Genomic DNA, 19,087 nt, shown 5'->3' on the forward strand with positions numbered 1-19,087 from the left:
AGAATTTTTTATATATTATTTTTTATTACATTTATTTTCTTGGGGGGGCTGTGGGAGGGGTCTCGGATGGTTGAGGGGCAGCTATTGGGGAACTGTGGGGGGATCTTGGAGGGTTCGGGTCCCCGTTTTTGGCCTTGTGGGAGATCTGTCAACATGCCCTTGAGCAGGGCATTGACCCTGGATACTGTCGCTCTGAATAGAAGTCTGTTAGATGACTGGTGTGATGTAGCTGTTGAGCGGCTTCACTGCAAGTATATTGTATGTTTTGGATTCAATAAAAAAAAAGTAATTATAATAATAATAATAATAATTAAAAAACCTTTCCCCATCTCCAAGATCATTAGCCCCTTGGCTGTTCGTCTTCTACCCTCCATATTCATCCCACTTTCACGTGTCTATGATTAAACCTATGTCTCACAGCCCTTTGTCTCCCGTTTCCAGGCCCACCCCTCTCCCCCATCTCATCGTGGGCCAACCGGCGTACACGGTGAGGCACCTCCTGAAGGTTCGACCGCGGGGAAGGGGATTCCAGTACCTGCTGACTGGGAGGGTTATGGCCCGGAGGAGAGGTGCTTGGTCCCCACATGGGACATCCTGGACCCAGGCCTTATCGCTGAGTTCTAACGCCGGCACCCTGGTCAACCAGTTATGCACCCAGGTAGGATACCAGGTGGCGCCCCTGGGGGGGGGGGGTGTTATGGTCACACCTTGATCTGTTTCACATGTCTTTGTGGTTGTCTCGACCCCCCTCCAGGTGTTGCCTATCTCCTCATTATCCCCAGTGTATTTATTCCTGTGTTCTCTGTTTGTCTATTGCCAGTTCGTGTTGCCTTGTCAGGTCTTACCCGTGTGTTTTTCCGTCTTCCTGCTTTCTCAAGTTCTGTTTCCTAGTTTCCCCGGTTCTGACCATTCTGCCAGCCCTGACCCCGAGCCTTATCTTGGCAAAGGAGAAATGCTCACTGACAGGGATGTTAACAAATTTGCGCACAACATTTGAGAGAAATAAGGTTTTTGTGCATATATGAACATTTCTGGGAACTTTAATTTCAGGTCATGAAACATGGGACCAACACTTACATTTTGCGATTATATTTTTGTTCAGTGTAGTTTTGAATGAGTTGAAGTTGAGCAATTTGCAAGAGCACTCCAGTTTAAGGTTTGCAATATAAGACAAGAACACAGTTAACATTAATCTGGCAGCAACGACCGCATCCAAGAGTTCTGGAAGAGTTCGCTGTGCTGTGCTAGCTGAGCATGCATTTATCGCAGTCCGTGAAATGTGTCATGTTGCTGTAGAATGAAGAGGCAGTGGTTTGGTTTATTCCGCCTGGCAGAGCTACCAAACAGACAGGCTGATAAACACCCTGGCCTCTGACAGACCATCAGTTCACTGCTGTGGATGTTTATGTCAGCAGGGTAAGAGAGCGTTAGACAGCGCTGGGGAGCAGGATGTATCCACCTGGCCTTACAAACAGAGGGATAATGGTGAATGGACTGTAAGCATTGGCAGACTAGGGGGAAAAAAGTATATTTTCTTTTGGTCAGCACTACTATTATTATGTATTACCTAGTCAGTCGTTTATGTGATGATGTGATTTCATGAGACAGAGAAAGAACTGAGTGAAGAAAGGTGAATGCAGCCATTTCATTTTTGTTTGGTTTCCCCAAACCTCTGTCCTTTCTCCCATTTGATGACCAAGTTTAGCAGTTCATTCCACTCTCTGACCATGTCTGAGATCGTTGACTAGAGTGCTGAACCTCACACATTCCGTCTGGCCATGGAATACCATCTAATCTCACCTCCTAGTCTCCAAATCCAGCCCAAATAGCTGTGCATTGTCATCCACACCCCCCAAACCCCTCACACCCCATGACCCCTGTCCATTCTCTATGTGTGACACCCACCTCCCCCTTCACCCTCCTGATCCACATTTCCCCAGACTAGCAGGTGGCAAAGTAAACACAGGCGCACAAAGGGGGAGCCATGCAGAAGCTCTTGTTGTGAAAACAGTGGCGGGTCATGGCAGACTGCCACCATGCACAGGCATCCGCTCCCAGACTCCCACCTCCTGGGACAGGACAGGGGGACAACGGGGGCACTCTGGGGAGGCCAAGTCCACCATAATCCCATCCATCTCTCTTCCCCCAGGACCTGACAGAACCACCAAACCACCCCGTATCGCTCATTCCTCCCCTGATGAGGATCAAAAGGCCCTGTGTGTGACCCAGGGGCTCTTGTCAAACTTGGTTCTGTTTCTCCCATGATAGTAATGGGCAGTAATGGCTTCGGGCGTCCGTCGATGTCTGTCAGCCTCGTTCTCTGTGTTGCTCCAGTGCTTTGTTGAGGCAGAGTGATTTCTCTTTCCGACTGATGGGTTTCAATCAAAAGGGGGTTTACACTAAATGCAGTGACGTCTATTTTGGCCTAGCCACAGGGCACCTTGTGTGCCTTGCCTTCCTGTGTCACATTTTCCTCCTCGTTCTCTAACATGACTTCGGCAGAGCCCCACAGGCCTTAAAACACTGTGTCCAGACAGAGAAAGAATAACTGTACGGGAAGTCTTCAGCACAGCTGGGCAGCCAGAACAGCCAGGACCCCTCCCTATGAACCAGCCAGAGCTAGCCCCCGACACAGGCCATAATCTAGGAGTAGACAGTGTGAGGACAGAGAGCAGGGAGTCACTGACAAACATGGTGAGGATACACAATGCTATACTGGATTTAGAAACTATTCCACTAACTTAATAGCCACAAGACTTGAGTGCAACCCTCACTGTCATTTCATTACACTTTTCCACTGCACTGTAAAGATCTGGCAGCCTGGTCAGTCTGGTGCCTGCTCCAGCCCTTTGAACTGACGAGTTTAGGGATCTCACCAACTAACTCACAGCAAACTGTCAAGCAATATAGGCCTATGCATGGATATATGGATGCTATTTGTATAAATCTCTGCTATGCATTACATCAATAAAGATATATATTTTCTGCTCATTTTTGCAGTGGTGGTAGTAGTAGTAGTTCATCGGAGGTGAACCCATTTTTAACATTTGCATTTGTTTTGTAAAGCTTCCCTGAACTAAGCTTGTGGCATTAACAAATCTGTCAGCGACAGAATTACTCACACAGACTGAAACTGTAAAAGAGACAGAGATGGAGGAGACAAAGAACCTCTTCCAGGTTCTAACCTCTATCTGTGTACAGTCTGTTAGCAGATTAGCCTGGAATCTCGCTAGCCACTTCCTGTTGTAATGTGCCTCCTCCCCTTTAACCCACAACAAAAGTTAACAAACACCCTGCAGCAAATCCACTGTTAGCTAGCTAGCGCTTCCCATTGTCTGCCAACCCCACACACCACCTCCCACTCAATTATCACACATGTATTCCATTTGTCTCAGAAACATACCACACTTTACTATAAAATATCTATCAACATCTTCCAGCAGTTAGCAGTATGCTTGATAATGGGAGGAAATTGATTCCATCTGTCGAGATGTGGTGCGTCTCTCTTCTTGTTCTGCCTGAACTGTATGTATGTGAGAGTCCTGCGAAGACTAGTAGAACTGTAAGATGAAATGTAAAAGTACAACACTGAAGGGACAACATGCAAAGAAAACATAAACATACTCGTAGCCGTTAAATATCAGTCATATTAGATACTAATACCTCAATATACTGTATTTTTTCTGGCATTGCATTTAATACATGTTTTGCTATGTATAGTAACATGCTGTTAAATGGATGATATTCACGACAACATATTTCATCTGAAAAGAACTTGAGATGTATTGAATTTCACAGGAAGTAGAGAGACACCAGGTCCTCAGACTTCAGGGAAAGCTGGCACATTGATGTGGCAGACCTCTCGTGATCTCCTTAAATGTACACTTGTAAGAGTTACAAAGATTAGAGGGAGATGTCCTCTGTTAAATGCCAGTCTATTTCTCCTCAGACCTGCAGACATCAGACGACTCTCCCCCCCACCACCATTCTCAGATCACAGGATAACATGCACATGGTTACTCTGAGTCGACAGTTTTCCGAACCCAACAGTCTACATGTTGAGAGTTAGCTAATACACCAATGGTCTCAGAGGACTTCCCTATGGAAGCTATTACAACATGACTTTGCTTTTGCTTTCATGTGGTTTTCTGAGGCCTGTGACTACATACTGTAACCTTACACATTTCGACCATGCATGTTTTCAGTGTAAGTACGGGACACAATTTATAGCTCGTTCCTTAGGATCTGTCGCGGGGGAAAACGTAATTAGTTTGTCTTTGTGTAAACTGTAGCTGCTTTTAAGGCTCCCAACCATGACATTATATTTTAAAGTAGTAAGTGCTTACATGCCGTTAAAGACTGGGAGAGATGTGTGAGAAACCCAAAGCCAGTGATTATAAAGCTCTGAAACACATCTGCACTCCAGCTCAGCGTTACATGTGACCACAGTGTCGGCGAATGCAGACCAGAGCATCCACATCACTCAGCTTCTGTCAGCTATGGTAAAAGGATACAGGCCATTATCAGTCCAAAATACAGCCCACTTCTGTGTGAGCGGCCTATGTCTCCATGTCTATCATTCGACCTGGCCCATAATGATTTGAGTTTGCCTCAGCGTTAGCATAGAGCATTCCACAGAGTGTGTGGCGTCACTAATTGCCTTTAAAGAGCATAGACACCCACTGAGCAGCCCTTGTTCTCCAAATAAAGCAGAGGTGGGCCTGGAAACACCATGGGTAATGATGTTATACAGCCCTCTTATCAGCTGAATCGAATGGGCAAGGTTCAACTCATTTTCCTGTCAGACCAGTTGCGACCAAGTAACTTCCTCTGACAGTGGATGATGACTCTCTGCAGGTGGCCAAGTTGGGAAGTCCACTATTTCTGGCACTCAGTCACTCCCAAACTCACAAGAGGTCAGAAATAGAGAGAAGAAAAGGATATGAGGGGAAAAGAGAAATTGATAGAATCTTAAAGTAAATATGGGATATACTGTTTATAATTCTGTGTTCAATTTAGCTAACACCTTTACTATTTCCATTGTTTCCAGTACCCTGCCCTGAACCTCAGACACTGTCACTAGCCGGCTACCATACAGTACTCTACCCTGCACCTTTGAGACCGTTGCCCTTGTACAGCCATTGAACACTGGTCACTTTAATAATGTGTGCATACTGTTTTACCCACTTTATATATGTATATACTGTATTCTAGTCATGGCTCATCCTATATAGCTGATTGGGGACCTTATTACTGATGAATGTGCTTTTTCTTTCTGCTTGCATTTTGTATTTATATTTTGATGTGTGTATTTTCTGTAATTTCTGTAAAAGAGGCCGTGGTCTCAGTATAACTCCCTGATAAAATAAAGGTTAAATAAAATTTAAATAAATATTTACTGCTATACACACTTTTTCTATTCATATACTGTCCATACTGTCAATACACACCATTCACATACATATATATTATTTAGATTCTGGACTCACGTCCGGAAGCTAATTTCCTGCAATTCTGTCCATTTTGCTATTGGGTTTTGTACTGTCTATTTCAATTATTTATTCTCTCATTCTAATATTTCTAATACTGTACATTTCATTTTATTTACAGTTTATGCACACCGCATATTTTTTTAAATACTGGACTCTTGACATAGCTCACTCTAGTATATCTACAACTGTACTTATAATTCCTAGAATATCTTGTGTAAATTCATCCAGTGTAGATACGTAGAGATTGCATTTGGATTACTGTTACAGTGCTATTTGGGTTGTTAATTGGATTCGTTATGACATTTCTTCATTTCTTTATTTTTACTTTTTGGATGATGTGTGTATTGTCTTGTATTGCATCGTATTGCTGCACAGTTGGAGCTAGAAACACCAGCATTTAGCTGCACCTGTGATAACATCTGCAAAATCTGTGAACGCAACCAATAAACGTTGATTTGATTTGTTCTGCAACCATGTTTGTGCACGTCTTATACACAGAGAAAAATGTTCACTAAAGCAGCCATACCGGTCAAAACGCTATCCTCATCTGACGACAAGCCAGAACCACTGTTGGAAAATAACATATTGTCTAACAAAAGCTGTACTGCATCTACTGTGCTGACAGACGGGTCGAGGAATATGTATGGATTCTGCTTTCTGAAGTGACGACCACTTCAGCGCTTCTCATTCGTCTTGCGTGAGAAAACCCAAGCACAATGCCTGTGACAAGAGCAGAATGGCGAGGGCCTGGCTCCCTCTCCTACTGGCATCTAGCAGTGGGCACTACATCACTGTCACCACAGAGACCACCAGGGAATCGCCCTCTGCAGCGCTCACAACACGACCGGCTCACGTCGTATGTGGCATAACAGCCTATGAGTTATGAGAGGGACGAGGGAGCCATTGTAACTACAGAGGCCCAACAGACGTTCCAATTTGTCCAGTCCTCTTATGAAAATGGACAAGTACAAATGCCCAAAGCCCTACCTAAGAATCCCTCCTCATGTATCAGGCTCAGCCCTACTCCCTGTATGCCCTGCATCCATATGGAGCCCATTGTGGGGAGATGGAGCCCATGGGACACTGAGCAGAGAGAGTTGTGGTTTACAGTAGGTCATATGAGGTGCTGAGAAAGAACTGATCTACAGCCATCTTGTTTATTTCAGGCCTGTGCACAGCATTTAAATATGATACTCTCCAGAGAAAAGTTCACTCCAGGACAATCATTTATGGCCACCACATCACCTATAACTCATGTTTTGTAATATATGTAGGACTATAATAATCCCAATAAAAATCCCAATAAACCGGTTAAATGACCAATACCACACCACGGGAAGAGAATGAGTGTATTTTTTTCACACAGTGAAACGTCCTGCGACTTACACCTCATCGAGAAAGACAAATGTGCATGTTTGCTGATATGTTTCCTTCCCTCAGATCATTGTTAATGGACATCACAACTGTCCCTGAGTGGTATTCCACGCGTTAGGGTGTCAACGACAACAATAAGGCACTAAACTAAATAAACATTCTTGCTTTGAGGTGTCTGAGAGCAACAAGCTGGGGAATGAGAGAAAGAAACGGAAAAGGGGGAGGTTTGTTTTCACACTCATCCCCTAGTACCTGAGGGTCATTAAAAAAGAACCCTAGTACACATCCAAACAGACTCAATTACCCCCCTAATTAGAACAGGTCTACAACTCCACAGGGGTTGTGGGAAAATAATACACCTAGCCCTCTCAGGCTAATTTCTAAAGCAAAGAACAACAAAAAAACGTGTTCTCAGAATTTATGTGGTTACCTAAGAGAAAGTGACCTGCTTTAATACCACAGGAAACACTGAAAGGAGAGATGTCACACAGTGACCATATTTACATGCACCCTGTATTCCGGATGATAGCTCATATCCCGGTTTTGGTCTTACTCGGGATAAGCTGTTTACATGCACCCACTCACGAGTATCCCTGTATCTGTAAATAAACATAATATTCCTAATTTAAGATCATATGGGTTAAATGGAATATTAACTGAAATATGGACACTGACTGTAGGGCCTATAACCTCTCACATGTAGAGTAATAAAACATTAACTGTTGCAGAATTATGCATTTCTTGCTGTAAAATTATACAACAAATGTTAATTTTGTCTCGGCAACAGGAGTGGTGAAATCGGATTTCTTTCTTTCAGCATCTCTTGAGAAAACGTGAATGCGCGCGGAACGTGTTATCTTTGACGCTGTTATGCAAGCAGACTATTTCAACCACATAAAATATGCGCCCAAGACGAACGTGAAGTCTTATCAGAAGCGTGTTTCATTGTTTTCTCAGCTAACACTTCAACGTTAAAGGGTGTGGCTGTAACTGTATAGACTAGAGAGACACGCACCCTAACGTGGAAGAGGGGGCTTGGGAAAGGTCCTGGTCGAGTTTGTCATGGTCGGACACGCTTAGCCAGAGAGCCGGAATCCGCTGAAGGGGCAATCTAATGGCTCAACAGCCAAACAATATAGCTGGTCCACACACCAATGCTCCCGCCGTCCAATAATATAATAAATTACATATTAAGGAAGGTCTCAGAGAGTGCATCCAAGCCTACTGGTCGTGGGCTGGAACAGTTCTTGTTGAGTTCAGTTCAGCTCTTGGGGACTGGTCCTTGTGAGGAAGGGCTGGCTCTGTCACCCAGTGTACGGAGCGGTGGCCTGAGGAGGACAGCAGAGCTCTAATTGATCTCTCCCTGCATCACAGAGGAATGGGTGAGCAGTTTTGAACTTGCACTACAGAGGAACTGAGACCAGCACGACCCTGAAAGAGAGAGTGACTGACTTCAACCACCGTGACCTCTGGTACCTGAGAATGCAGGCAGAGAACTCCTGTGTGCAACCAGCAATAGCTGTACTAGTTAAAAACAAACTGGTGTCTTTAAGTCATTTGAGGTCAGCAGAAAAGAGAAAAAGAGAAAACACTATTGACACACAAAGGAAGTACATGTCCTTCTCATGAGGAATGTAATTAAAAACACCATGTTAAATTATTCAGGATTTACTAAGCAAATCCCCTATCCCCGGTCTTAATACAGAGTCGGCCTGTTCTTGATTTAAAAACAGAATCCCCCTCCATCTGCTAGGGGCATGATGCTGTCAAACAGTAGTTAAGAGAACCAGCGTGGGCAGACTGACCGACCGTGAGCCTGTCTGTCTGTGTGCCAGCAGTGGGGACCTACTGTACACTACCACAAAGAGGGCCTCCATAGGCCCATAGAGAGATCAACCATCCTCCCTAGGAGCGCCACTCCAAACTCGGAATGAACATTCTTCTTCTTGCACAAAAAAAATCAAGCTCTCACCCAAACAGGCTGCCAGTTATCCTCTGTTTCCAGGCAAAAGAAGCTGCTGAGGATCAACGGGGGATGAATGGGTCCTCATTTGTACTTAATCCAAAGCTCCTCGTGAAGGGGAAATGACATGTGGGGTTAAACTCCTCCAGGCTATGCACTCTTTTAGTGTAACAGACAAACCTTCTTTCCGGTGCATTTTTTCGATCTTCCCCTTTTTTCAGTTTTAATGTACTACTGTAAAAGTAGGTGTTTGAATGTAGCTCTCCCTCCTGTCCGTCTGAAATCTAAAAGTAGAAGCACATTTTAAGAAACGATGGACTAAGTGAATTTCTGATGGCCCTCAGGTCATCCTTGGGAAAAAAAAGAAAATGGGGAGGAGAAAACAGATCAAAGAGTCCTTCCAGTCTATTCAAATGCAACTGCTCCCAAATTACATTGTGTCCTTGCACAGTTTTAAAAGAATGGGTCACTGCTGTTTTATTGTGGAGAAGCTACTACTAATGAAAGGGACAATACAAAGATTAGCACTGCCAGCCAAGCGGCTGAAACTTCACCCTGGGTTTAATTGCACTGAACAAGGGAAATGGGGAAGCAGGGCAAACAAGGGACAAAATAGCAGGCAGCAGAGGAGGTAGAGGCTATTGGCAAAAATAAAGGTATGTTTTATGGAGGCCTAGTGTCCGGGGTGGGACATGTGATCTGCGTGTCCAACCTGAGGGAGGAAATAGTGAGAGAGGCACTAAGGCCAGCAATTTAAAAAACAGAACTGTCTCTTCTCCACTCCCCCCCCCCCCTCACAAACACACTCTTTTTCTCTTTCATTGCTTACATTGCATATTATAAAGGTGGTTTGACACAAGATGTAATCCATGAAAAGTCTAAATCACAAGAAAAAAAAAATGGTGTATGTTTCCTGACACAGGATAAAGTGTAATGACTCAAGGGGACACTTACCAAGCCAGAACATGTAGATATGGCTGCAGAGGAAGCTGTGAGGTTGTGTATAAATCCCTGATACAAGCAGTCCTGATGGGCTGGCTCCTGTGCCAATGTGGTGATGCCCTCTGTCCCCAGTACCTGTACTGTGAAGCCCTCTGCCACTACCATGGCAGGCTGTAAGTCCAGGTGCATGTCCCACCCGAATGCAGATAGCCTGTAGTGTACAGGGCCCCCCATGGACGGTAGGGACCTCTTATTCCGGCCTCGCCGCAGCATATCGTGGGACACATACCCACCCTGAGCATCCACCTCAATTGGCGTCACAAACACATAATCTGGAGGAGAACCACAGAGAAGGTCACTTACCAAACCCACATCCAATGGGTTCATCTTATTTGCACAAAGCATTTGCACAAATCTCAATTCCCTCTAGTCTAATTATACTGATCACAGTGTAATTGGTCAAACAGTGTCATAATATTTAACTGATTTATGAGGGGAGTATTAGACATCATCAAATCATGTTTCAGATCCAAAAGTCGTTAACGGTATTCCACTATCAAAGCCTATATCGATCGAATAAACATTTATTCAATAAGAACACGAAGACACCCATTATTTAGGAACAGTATCAGACGCCACGTAGGCCTAATAGGAACGCCCAGAAACAAATCCAGATAGTTTTTTACAGTCACATCCACTCTCACTGGTAAATCAAAGAATGTAAATCATCTAAACTAGACCCGCCCCGTACCCGGCTGCTCAAGGAGGAAACTGCCGCTTCTGCAGGGAATTCCTTCACCGGCGCGTGGCTAAAGTTTACCAGCCAAGAAGATGAGAGGCAGTATGCGCGCAAGACACCATGAGCGCAAGACACCATGAGCGCTTTACCTGGCGACTCATCGATAAACCTGACACACCAAATACAAGTAATGCGTTTTATTAGTTCTGAACAGTAGCTATGTTATTGTTTCATTCTAAAGGATTATAAAAGTTACAGACTGTTGCAGACTACAATGCTGTTAGTAAACATTTTCTTATCAGTTATGGAGAGAAGTAAACAACCGGCCCGTGCAAAATACGAACCGTGATTCAGTCCACTGGTGTCACTGGCAAAAGTGGACGAAACTGAGTAAATGGAATGTGAGCAGTAGATATGCAGCGTCTGCAAAACGACAGGTAGGAACAAGTTAATGGCACAGCATGCGCAACAGTTTACTGTAACAGGCAGCCTACTGCAATTTAAACGTGTATCTGATTATACAGTTGTCACCTGCCTTCAATGTGTTCCAGAACCAAAGAGTGGATAAAATCTTCACTGATGTGCAGCTGACAAGTGGGATAGGCAAAGTCCATATCAAAAGAAAAAGGCAATCCATGTTGGCATGCAATACCTCCTCTGTTACCTCCTCAGAAAACACAGAAGTAATAACCTGTGGCAGCGGATAATGCAACTGTAAGACATTGCTAATTTCTTTAGGTGCCTTTTACATATAATCACGTCAAGTCCGCCGGGTCCATTTGGCTGTGCCTGGAGAGGTAAAGCGCACTCGTGCGTCTTTCTGAAACAGGTAGCAAATCGCCGGAGTGCTGACTGTGCTCTATAGTGAACAGTGACAGTCAGCTCCTGCAGACTGTAAAGCAGCAGTAGCACCCGCGGGTGGAAACGAAGCGGGGCCAATCAGCAAAGAGCATCATCTTCTCTGAGATAAGTAGCCTACTGTTGTGTAGGGAAGCTCTTAACTCTCTTTGGCTCAGTGTTGAGTTGAACAAATTCGTGCTCCCTACACACCCCGCTGGGCAAAAACGGGTTAATTTCAACCCAAACAAATACATGTGATAATGTTGAATCAACGTGGAAAACAAATTTGATTTGCAAAAAGTCATCATCATAAGAGCATTTCATATTTTTGTCACCGAGTTTTGAGAGCTAAATCCAATGACATGATGATTTTTGTTGTTGATTTCACGTTGAATTGACCTTAGTTGACAACTAGCCAAATGTAAATCAAAACAAGACGTTGAACTGACGTCTTTGCCCAGTGGAAATGATATAGAGATTTGAAATGAATATTGCAGGTCGAAGCAACTTTCCACATCAAGGAAGATACAGAAAGTATTTGATTGGATGCGAATTGTGTAGCCTATAATTCAAGGTCAGATTTTCATTCCACTTCTGGAGTCTTATAAGAAATTGCCCACCTGACTGACCTGTGTATGAAATGTAATTATAATTTTTCACTTACTTTTTTCAAGTGTCAAATGTTATTTTTTGCAAACGTGATTTTTTTTTCACTTGTCCAGTGTGTGTTTACACTTGATTTGAACACTTGTTATGATCATTTTGCACTTGCTTTTTCCAAGTGTCAAATGGCATTTTTTGTTCACGTGTTCTTTACACCTGTCCAGAGTGCATTTACAGGTGACTATAACGCTTGTTATGGTCATTTTTACACACGTTTATTATACTTGTTCAGCCTATTAGGTAAGTAATGGCGTTTTTGTAGTTGTTTTTGGATAATTGCCGAAAAAAAACTTATTTGCTAGAATTTAAGCATTTATGTATTGGAAAAAAACACATAAAGGCTTCATAATTCATAAAGGTATTTTTTTCTTCATTTTAATTAGCTATCCATCATTTTTCCTTGTCTTAAGTGAGGTTTAAGTCCATGTGAAAAAACAAATGATGACATTTTCCATCCACCAGATGGGATTGTTTTGAGAAAAGTACCTACTTTTCCAAAACCCCATTTGTTTGATAAATAAATTAAAGCAATAATAGTCACTGTACTTTCCAAACCACAAAGGCTGGATTAAAATGTTTTCTAAAAAGGAATTTATAAACTGTTATGGAGGCAGCGGAAGAAAGGACCAGGGTGCAAGTTCTGGTTTCTCATGAATTCTCCCTTCCTCCTCCAATGTATTCCATATTGCCCACTTCCTCACCAGACAGTAGCAACAAACTATTTAAAAAAAGGTGCTAATTTCATTCATCTACAACATTTTAAAAATGGTAGTAGACCTTTACAGTAGACATTTCCCCGACCATAGTCTTGCTCAAAAATAATGAGACTGTTTCAGTTTGTAAAAAGTAACAGTACAAAACATACATTATTTTAGCAAACATAAAATAATAAGTGAGTTTTGACTGAATATATATTTAATAAATGTTTCAAAACAATACAAAATTACTCACATCAGGAATAAAAAACATTAGAAACAGAATAAACTAAAATAATTCTGTCTTTATTTCTGATGTAACAATTATTCATGAAGCAAACATTGTATTACTTGGTGAAGGTGTGGTAGAAAGAAGCTGTCCGTTTTTCTCCCCCTCCTTCATGCGTGGTGCTCGTTCAACACAGCATTTGGAGAGTCCTGTGAACATCAGCAGTCAAACATATCATTCTGAACAGCAACATCTTCCTAACAAGAATTTAGACTAGACAATTCAACAGAATTCAGTCTTGTTCTTGTTGATGATCAGTACAACATGAGACAGATAGCAAGTAAGCAAGGCATGGTATATCAGACCGTATACCATGGGTATGAGTCAATATTACTTGTTACTGTTGGTAACCAGTTTTTAATAGCAATAAGGCACCTTGGGGATTTGTGGTATACGGTATTTTGCCCCGTTTATCAAAAGTGTTGGAAAAACTTGTCTATAATCAACTGACTGGCTTTATTGATGTTTATAGTATTCTCTTGGGTATGCAATCTGGTTTCCTCTCAGGTTATGGATGTGTCACTGCAACCTTAAAGGTTCTCAACGATGTCACCATTGCCCTTGATTCTAATCAATATTGTGCTGCTATATTTATTGACTTGGCCAAAGCTTTTGATACGGTAGACCATTACAATCTTGTGGGCCGGTTAAGGAGTATAGGTGTCTCTTAGGGGTCTTTGGCCTGGTTTGGCCTGGGTCTTTGGCCTACCTCTCTCAAAGAGTGCAGTGTATAAAGTCATAAAATCTGCTGTCTCAGCCACTGCCTGTCACCAAGGGAGTACCTCAAGGCCCAATCCTAGGCCCCACGCTCTTCTCAATTTACATCAACAACATAGCTCAGGCAGTAGGAAGCTCTCTCATCTATTTATATACAGATGATACAGTCTTATACTCAGCTGGTCCCTCCCCAGAGTTTGTGTTAAATGCTCTAAAACAAAGCTTTCTTAGTGTCCAACAAACTTTCTCTACCCTTAACCTTGTTCTGAACACCTCCAAAACAAAGCTCATGTGGTTTGGTAAGAAGAATGCCCCTCTTCCCACAGGTGTTATTACTACCTCTGAGGGTTTAGAGCTTTAGGTAGTCACCTCATACAAGTACTTGGGAGTATGGCTAGACAGTGCACTATCCTTCTCTCAGCACACATCAAAGCTGCAGGCTAAAGTTAAATCTAGAATTAGTTTCCTCTATCGTAATCGCCCCTCTTTCACCGAAGCAGCCAAACTAACCCTGATTCAGATGACCATCCTACCCATGCTAGAGACATAATTTACGGATCGGCAGGTAAGGGTGTTCTCGAGCAGCTAGACGGTCTTTACCATTCGGTCATCACATTTGCCACCAATGCTCCTTATAGGACACATCACTGCACTCTATACTCCTCTGTAAACTGGTCATCTTTGTATACCCGTCGCAAGACCCACTGGTTGATGCTTATTTATAAAACCCTCTTAGACCTCACTCCCCCCTATCTGAGATATCTACTGCAGCCCTATCTACTGCAGCTCCTCTTTTCAGTTCCCTGCAGCTAGCGACTGGAACGAGCTGCAACAAACACTCAAACTGGACAGTTATCTCAATCTCTTCATTCAAAGACTCAATCATGGACACTTACTGACAGTTGTGGCTGCTTTGTGTGATGTATTGTTGTCGCTACCTTCTTGACCTTTGTGCTGTTGACTGTGACCAATAATGTTTGTAGCATGTTTTGTGCTCCTACCATGTTGTGTTTCTACCATGTTGTTGTTATGTTGTGTTGCTACCATGCTGTGTTATCATGTGTTGCTGCCTTGCTATGTTGTTGTCTTAGGTCTCTCTTTATGTAGTGTTGTGTTGGGTCTCTTGTTGGGATGTGTGTTTTTGTCCTATATTCATATTGTATTTATTTATTTATTTAATCCCAGGCCCCTGGCCCTGCAGGAGGCCTTTTGCCTTTTGGTAGGCCGTCATTGTAAATAAGAATTTGTTCTTAACTCACTTGCCTAGTTAAATGAAGTTTAAATAAAATAAAATAAAATATGGCCAATACACCACGGCTAAGGGCTGTATCCAGGCACTCCGCGTAGTGTCGTGCATTATAGCTAAGTTTGCCAAGTTGAGCAAATAAATCTCAGCTTGCTAACTAGCCTAGCCAACCAATTACACAACAAATATATACAAAGTAAACAATTATTTTCCAAAATAAAGATAGTCTCAACCAAAAAGAACAGCCTTTAGCTGTGGTATATTGGCCATTCGATCTCCAACTGTCACAGAGTAATGAACGTGTAGGGTTCAGGAGTCGGGACGAGAGAGGCAGGCAGCGTTTCTCAGCCAGTCAAAATCATGAATCAGCTGGCATCATTTTTATGGATGTAAACAAAGACATCTCAATTGAAAAATGGTCAAACAAAACAAAGTGCAGCTAGTTTGCAGTCTTTCCAGCTTCAGTTTGAAGATATTGTGTTAGTTGTGTTGTTGGCTAGCTCCTCTGAACAACAGTGCCCTAATGAATTTTCTTTGCCAGGTGAAATCGTACCTCATTAGCTCATTGTTATGGATGCATACAAATAAATGTCTCTAGAAAACAGCTTACACGAATGCAGTTACTTTTGTTGTTCTGTCTGCACTGTTTGACATGACTGTATGTTAGCCGTAGTTGGCTAGCTAGCAATCAAGGGATAAGAACGCTGCCAGCCAGTATGACATTGGAACATTTAGAAACAACGACCGGGTCGCGTCCATAGATACAGAACAAAAAGACTGAACGACTGGGTCACATCTCTGGCAACCGAACCAGTAGAATGAATGACCAGCCAGCTTGGGTAGCAACCCTACATTTGTTTCGGGACTATATCTTGTGGAAGGATGAAATAGTATGAATAAATTCATCAAAATAACATTTTTTATGAAAATATGTAAATCATTATTTTAATATGTTGGTAACCCGTTATATAAAAGTTATAATCCCAGAGAAGCTGGTGTTTGGAGGATATATTGGCACAGTTTGCCGTACCAATATATCCTCCAAAAACCAGATTCTTGGGCATTATCACTTAAATACACCATTTCCATTTATGGCTTCTGTGAAATTTACTTTGAACTGGACTGTTTACAGCATGAGCGGTCATGAGTAGATGTGCTTGTTTTGAGATCAAAGCGAGAGCTGCATGTAGCCACGTGCACACATTTTGTTAATATCCTTTGCTAGTTAGTGAGTTATTAGCCCAGTTATAGATCATTTGAAGTCAACAAGTGATTGCTTCCTACAAGAGCACAAAACATGTACATCTTTGAAAAACAAGTCAGGTAAAGAGCATTTTTTTGTCTTAAAGGGGCAGTGGTGTAATGGGAGACAGGCTTGAATAAGCTAAGTAGCCAATAGACAGGCATAATTTGTCTGATTCTCTGTAATAATGGTATGGGAATAATAATGTGTTTTATTTTGTAAAGTGGTTTCTTGCATCAAACACCACAACAACATTTTCAGTCACCTCCTTGTCTGAAGGACAAGTGGATAAATGTCAAGCCCAGCATGTTTTTTCAAAAGCCTACATTGAACACCACACATTGGGTGCTATTTCCATGTTAAAATGTTATGTGAGGCATTTTCTTCATAGTTTTTTTTATCAAGGCTCAGGAGAAAACCCAGATACAGACTGACAGTTTCAAAGTAAAAAACAGTTAATTACAGAAACAGGGGGGCAGGCAAACGACAGGTCAAGGGCGAGGTCAGTAGTCCAGATGTCACGTCCTGACCAGTAAAAGGGGTTATTTGTTATTGTAGTTTGGTCAGGGTGTGGCAGGGGGTGTTTGTTTTGTGTGGTTCGGTGTTTTTGGTTTATGTTCTATATTTTCTATTTCTATGTGTATATCTAGTTTTCTATTTCTATGTTGGGGTTTTGGCAATGACCTCCAATCAACATCAATACTACTACTAGCAAATAAATACAAATGACACACACCAATATTGGAGGCCATATTTAGTTGGGTTTGTTTTCACTTGTGTTTTGTGGGTGGTTGTTTTCAGTATAGTCTGTGCACCTTACTGGACTGTTTTCGTCGTCAGTTTATTTTGTTTAAGTGTTTTCATTAATAAGAAAGAAAATGAGCACTTTACCCGCTGCGTTTTGGTCCACTCCTTACGACGCCACTGACACCAGAGCAGAGTCCGAAATGTACAGAACGGCAGGCAGGCTCAGCGTCAAGGCAGACAGAGGTCAGTAATCCAGGGTGGTGTGACAAGGCACAGAATGGCAGCAAGGCTCAGGGTCAGGGCAGAATGGTCAAAAACCGGGACAGCTAAAAAACTGGAACTAGAGAAAGACAGGAGCATGGGGAAAACGCTGGTAGGCTTGACGAAACAAAACTAACTGGAAACAGACAAACAGAACACAGGTATAAGTACACTGGGGATAATGGGAAAGATGGGTGACACCTGGAGGGGGGTGGAGACAAGCACAAAGACAGGTTAAACAGATCAGGGTGTGACAGTACCCCCCCCCCCCTCGCCACCTGCCATCCTACCTGGGCGCACAGCTGGTTGACCCTGGTGCCGGCATTGAAACTCAGCGGTGAGGCCTGGGTCCGGGATGTCCCTAGCGGTGACCCAGCACCTCTCCTCCGGGCCATAACCCTCCCAGTCAACTAGGTACTGGATCCCCTGCCCCGCAGCCAAACCCTCAGGAGGCACCTCACCGTGTACGCCGGTTGGCTGTCAATAAGACGGGGAAGAGGGGTGGGCGTAAAAACAGGAGACAAAGGGCTGTGAGACATAGATTTTAATCCTAGACACATGAAAAGTGGGATGTATATGTAGGGTACGGGGCAACAGAAGACGAACAGCAGAGGGGCTAATAATCTTGGAGTCGGGGAAAGGGCCGATAAAATGGGGGGAAAGTTTGCTGGACTCCATCCGGTGGGCAGATATCGAGTGGACAGCCTACCCTCTGCCTGAGATGATACCGGGGAGCCGGAGTCCAGTGGCGGTCCGCTTGTCGTCGATACATGGAAGTGGTCTTGAGAAGAGCCGACCGGGCTCTCTTCCAGGTACAGCGACGGCAGGGGACAAACATCTGGGCCGAGGGTATGCTGACCTCTTCCTCTTGTTCCAGGAAGAGTGGGGGCTGATAACCCAGGAAACACTTGAAAGGCGAGTGCCCAGTGGCAGAGCAGGGGAGGGTGTTGCAGGCGTATTCAACCCACACGAGTTGCTGGCTCCAGGTGGTGGGGTTGGCGGAGACAAGGCAACGAAGAGTCGTCCCCAGGTCTTGCTTGGCTCACTCCGACTGGCCGTTAGACTGAGGTGTGCGGAGGACAGGCTGGCCGATGACCCAATGAGCGGGCAGAACGCCTTCCAGAACCCGGGACGAGAACTGAGGACCCCAGTCAGAGACTATGTCCACTGGGAGTCCATGGATCCGGACCATGAGCTGAGCCGTCGCTTTGGCAGAGGGTAGCTTGGGGAGAGGGATGAAGTGGGCGGCTTTGGAAAACCGGTCCACTACTATCAGAATGGCTGTGTTTTCATCAGACGGGAGGAGACACGTGACGAAGTCCAGGGATATGTGAGACCAGGGACGGTGAGGGAAAGGTAGTGGTTCAAGGAGAACAGCCGGAGCTTGCCGAGGAGTCTTGTTCTGTGCACAGATCGTGCAAGCGGCAACGAATGCGGAGACGGGACCATGGTAGGCCACCAAAAGCGTTGTCACACAAAGACCAGGGACCGACAGGAGCTTGGGTGGCAGGCAAGCCTGGAGGAGTGAGCCCACTCCAGGACCAAGGAGCAGACAGCATAAGGAACAAACATCTGGTTATCTGCCCCCCCCCCCCCCCCCCGGGGTTCGGCTGGGAACGCTGCGCCTCACAGACCTGCTTCCTTATTCCCCAGCTGAGTGCCATCAGCAGGCACGAGGTGGGAAGGATGGTCTCGGTGTCCAAGGTTGTAGCCACGGGGCTATAGCTGCTTGACAGCGCATACGGCTTGATATTCTTGATCCCGGTTGTTAGGAGAGGGAGAAGGTAAACCAGGTGAAAAGCAGGGCCCAGCTTGCCTGGAATTGAGGCGCTTGGCGTTGCAGAGATATTCCAGGTTCTTGTGATCCGTCCACACA

At 43.9% G+C, this 19,087-nt stretch overlaps 1 protein-coding gene across 1 annotated transcript in view; it reads right to left on the minus strand.

Moving 5' to 3' along the window:
* Nucleotides 1-11,364, minus strand: part of adamts18 (ADAM metallopeptidase with thrombospondin type 1 motif, 18) — a 51,554-nt gene extending 40,190 nt beyond the window's left edge. The window contains exons 1-3 of the mRNA XM_029767083.1: nucleotides 11,046-11,364; nucleotides 10,855-10,933; nucleotides 9,784-10,103 (exon numbers count right to left, since the gene is read on the minus strand). Coding sequence (XP_029622943.1) covers nucleotides 9,784-10,103; nucleotides 10,855-10,933; nucleotides 11,046-11,147 — 501 coding nt within the window. The 5' untranslated portion in view covers nucleotides 11,148-11,364. The remainder of the gene's footprint in view (nucleotides 1-9,783; nucleotides 10,104-10,854; nucleotides 10,934-11,045) is intronic.
* Between the last annotated feature and the right edge of the window lie 7,723 nt (nucleotides 11,365-19,087).

This window comes from Salmo trutta, chromosome 12 (genome assembly GCF_901001165.1).
Source record: "Salmo trutta chromosome 12, fSalTru1.1, whole genome shotgun sequence".
Lineage (NCBI taxonomy): Eukaryota > Metazoa > Chordata > Actinopteri > Salmoniformes > Salmonidae > Salmo > Salmo trutta.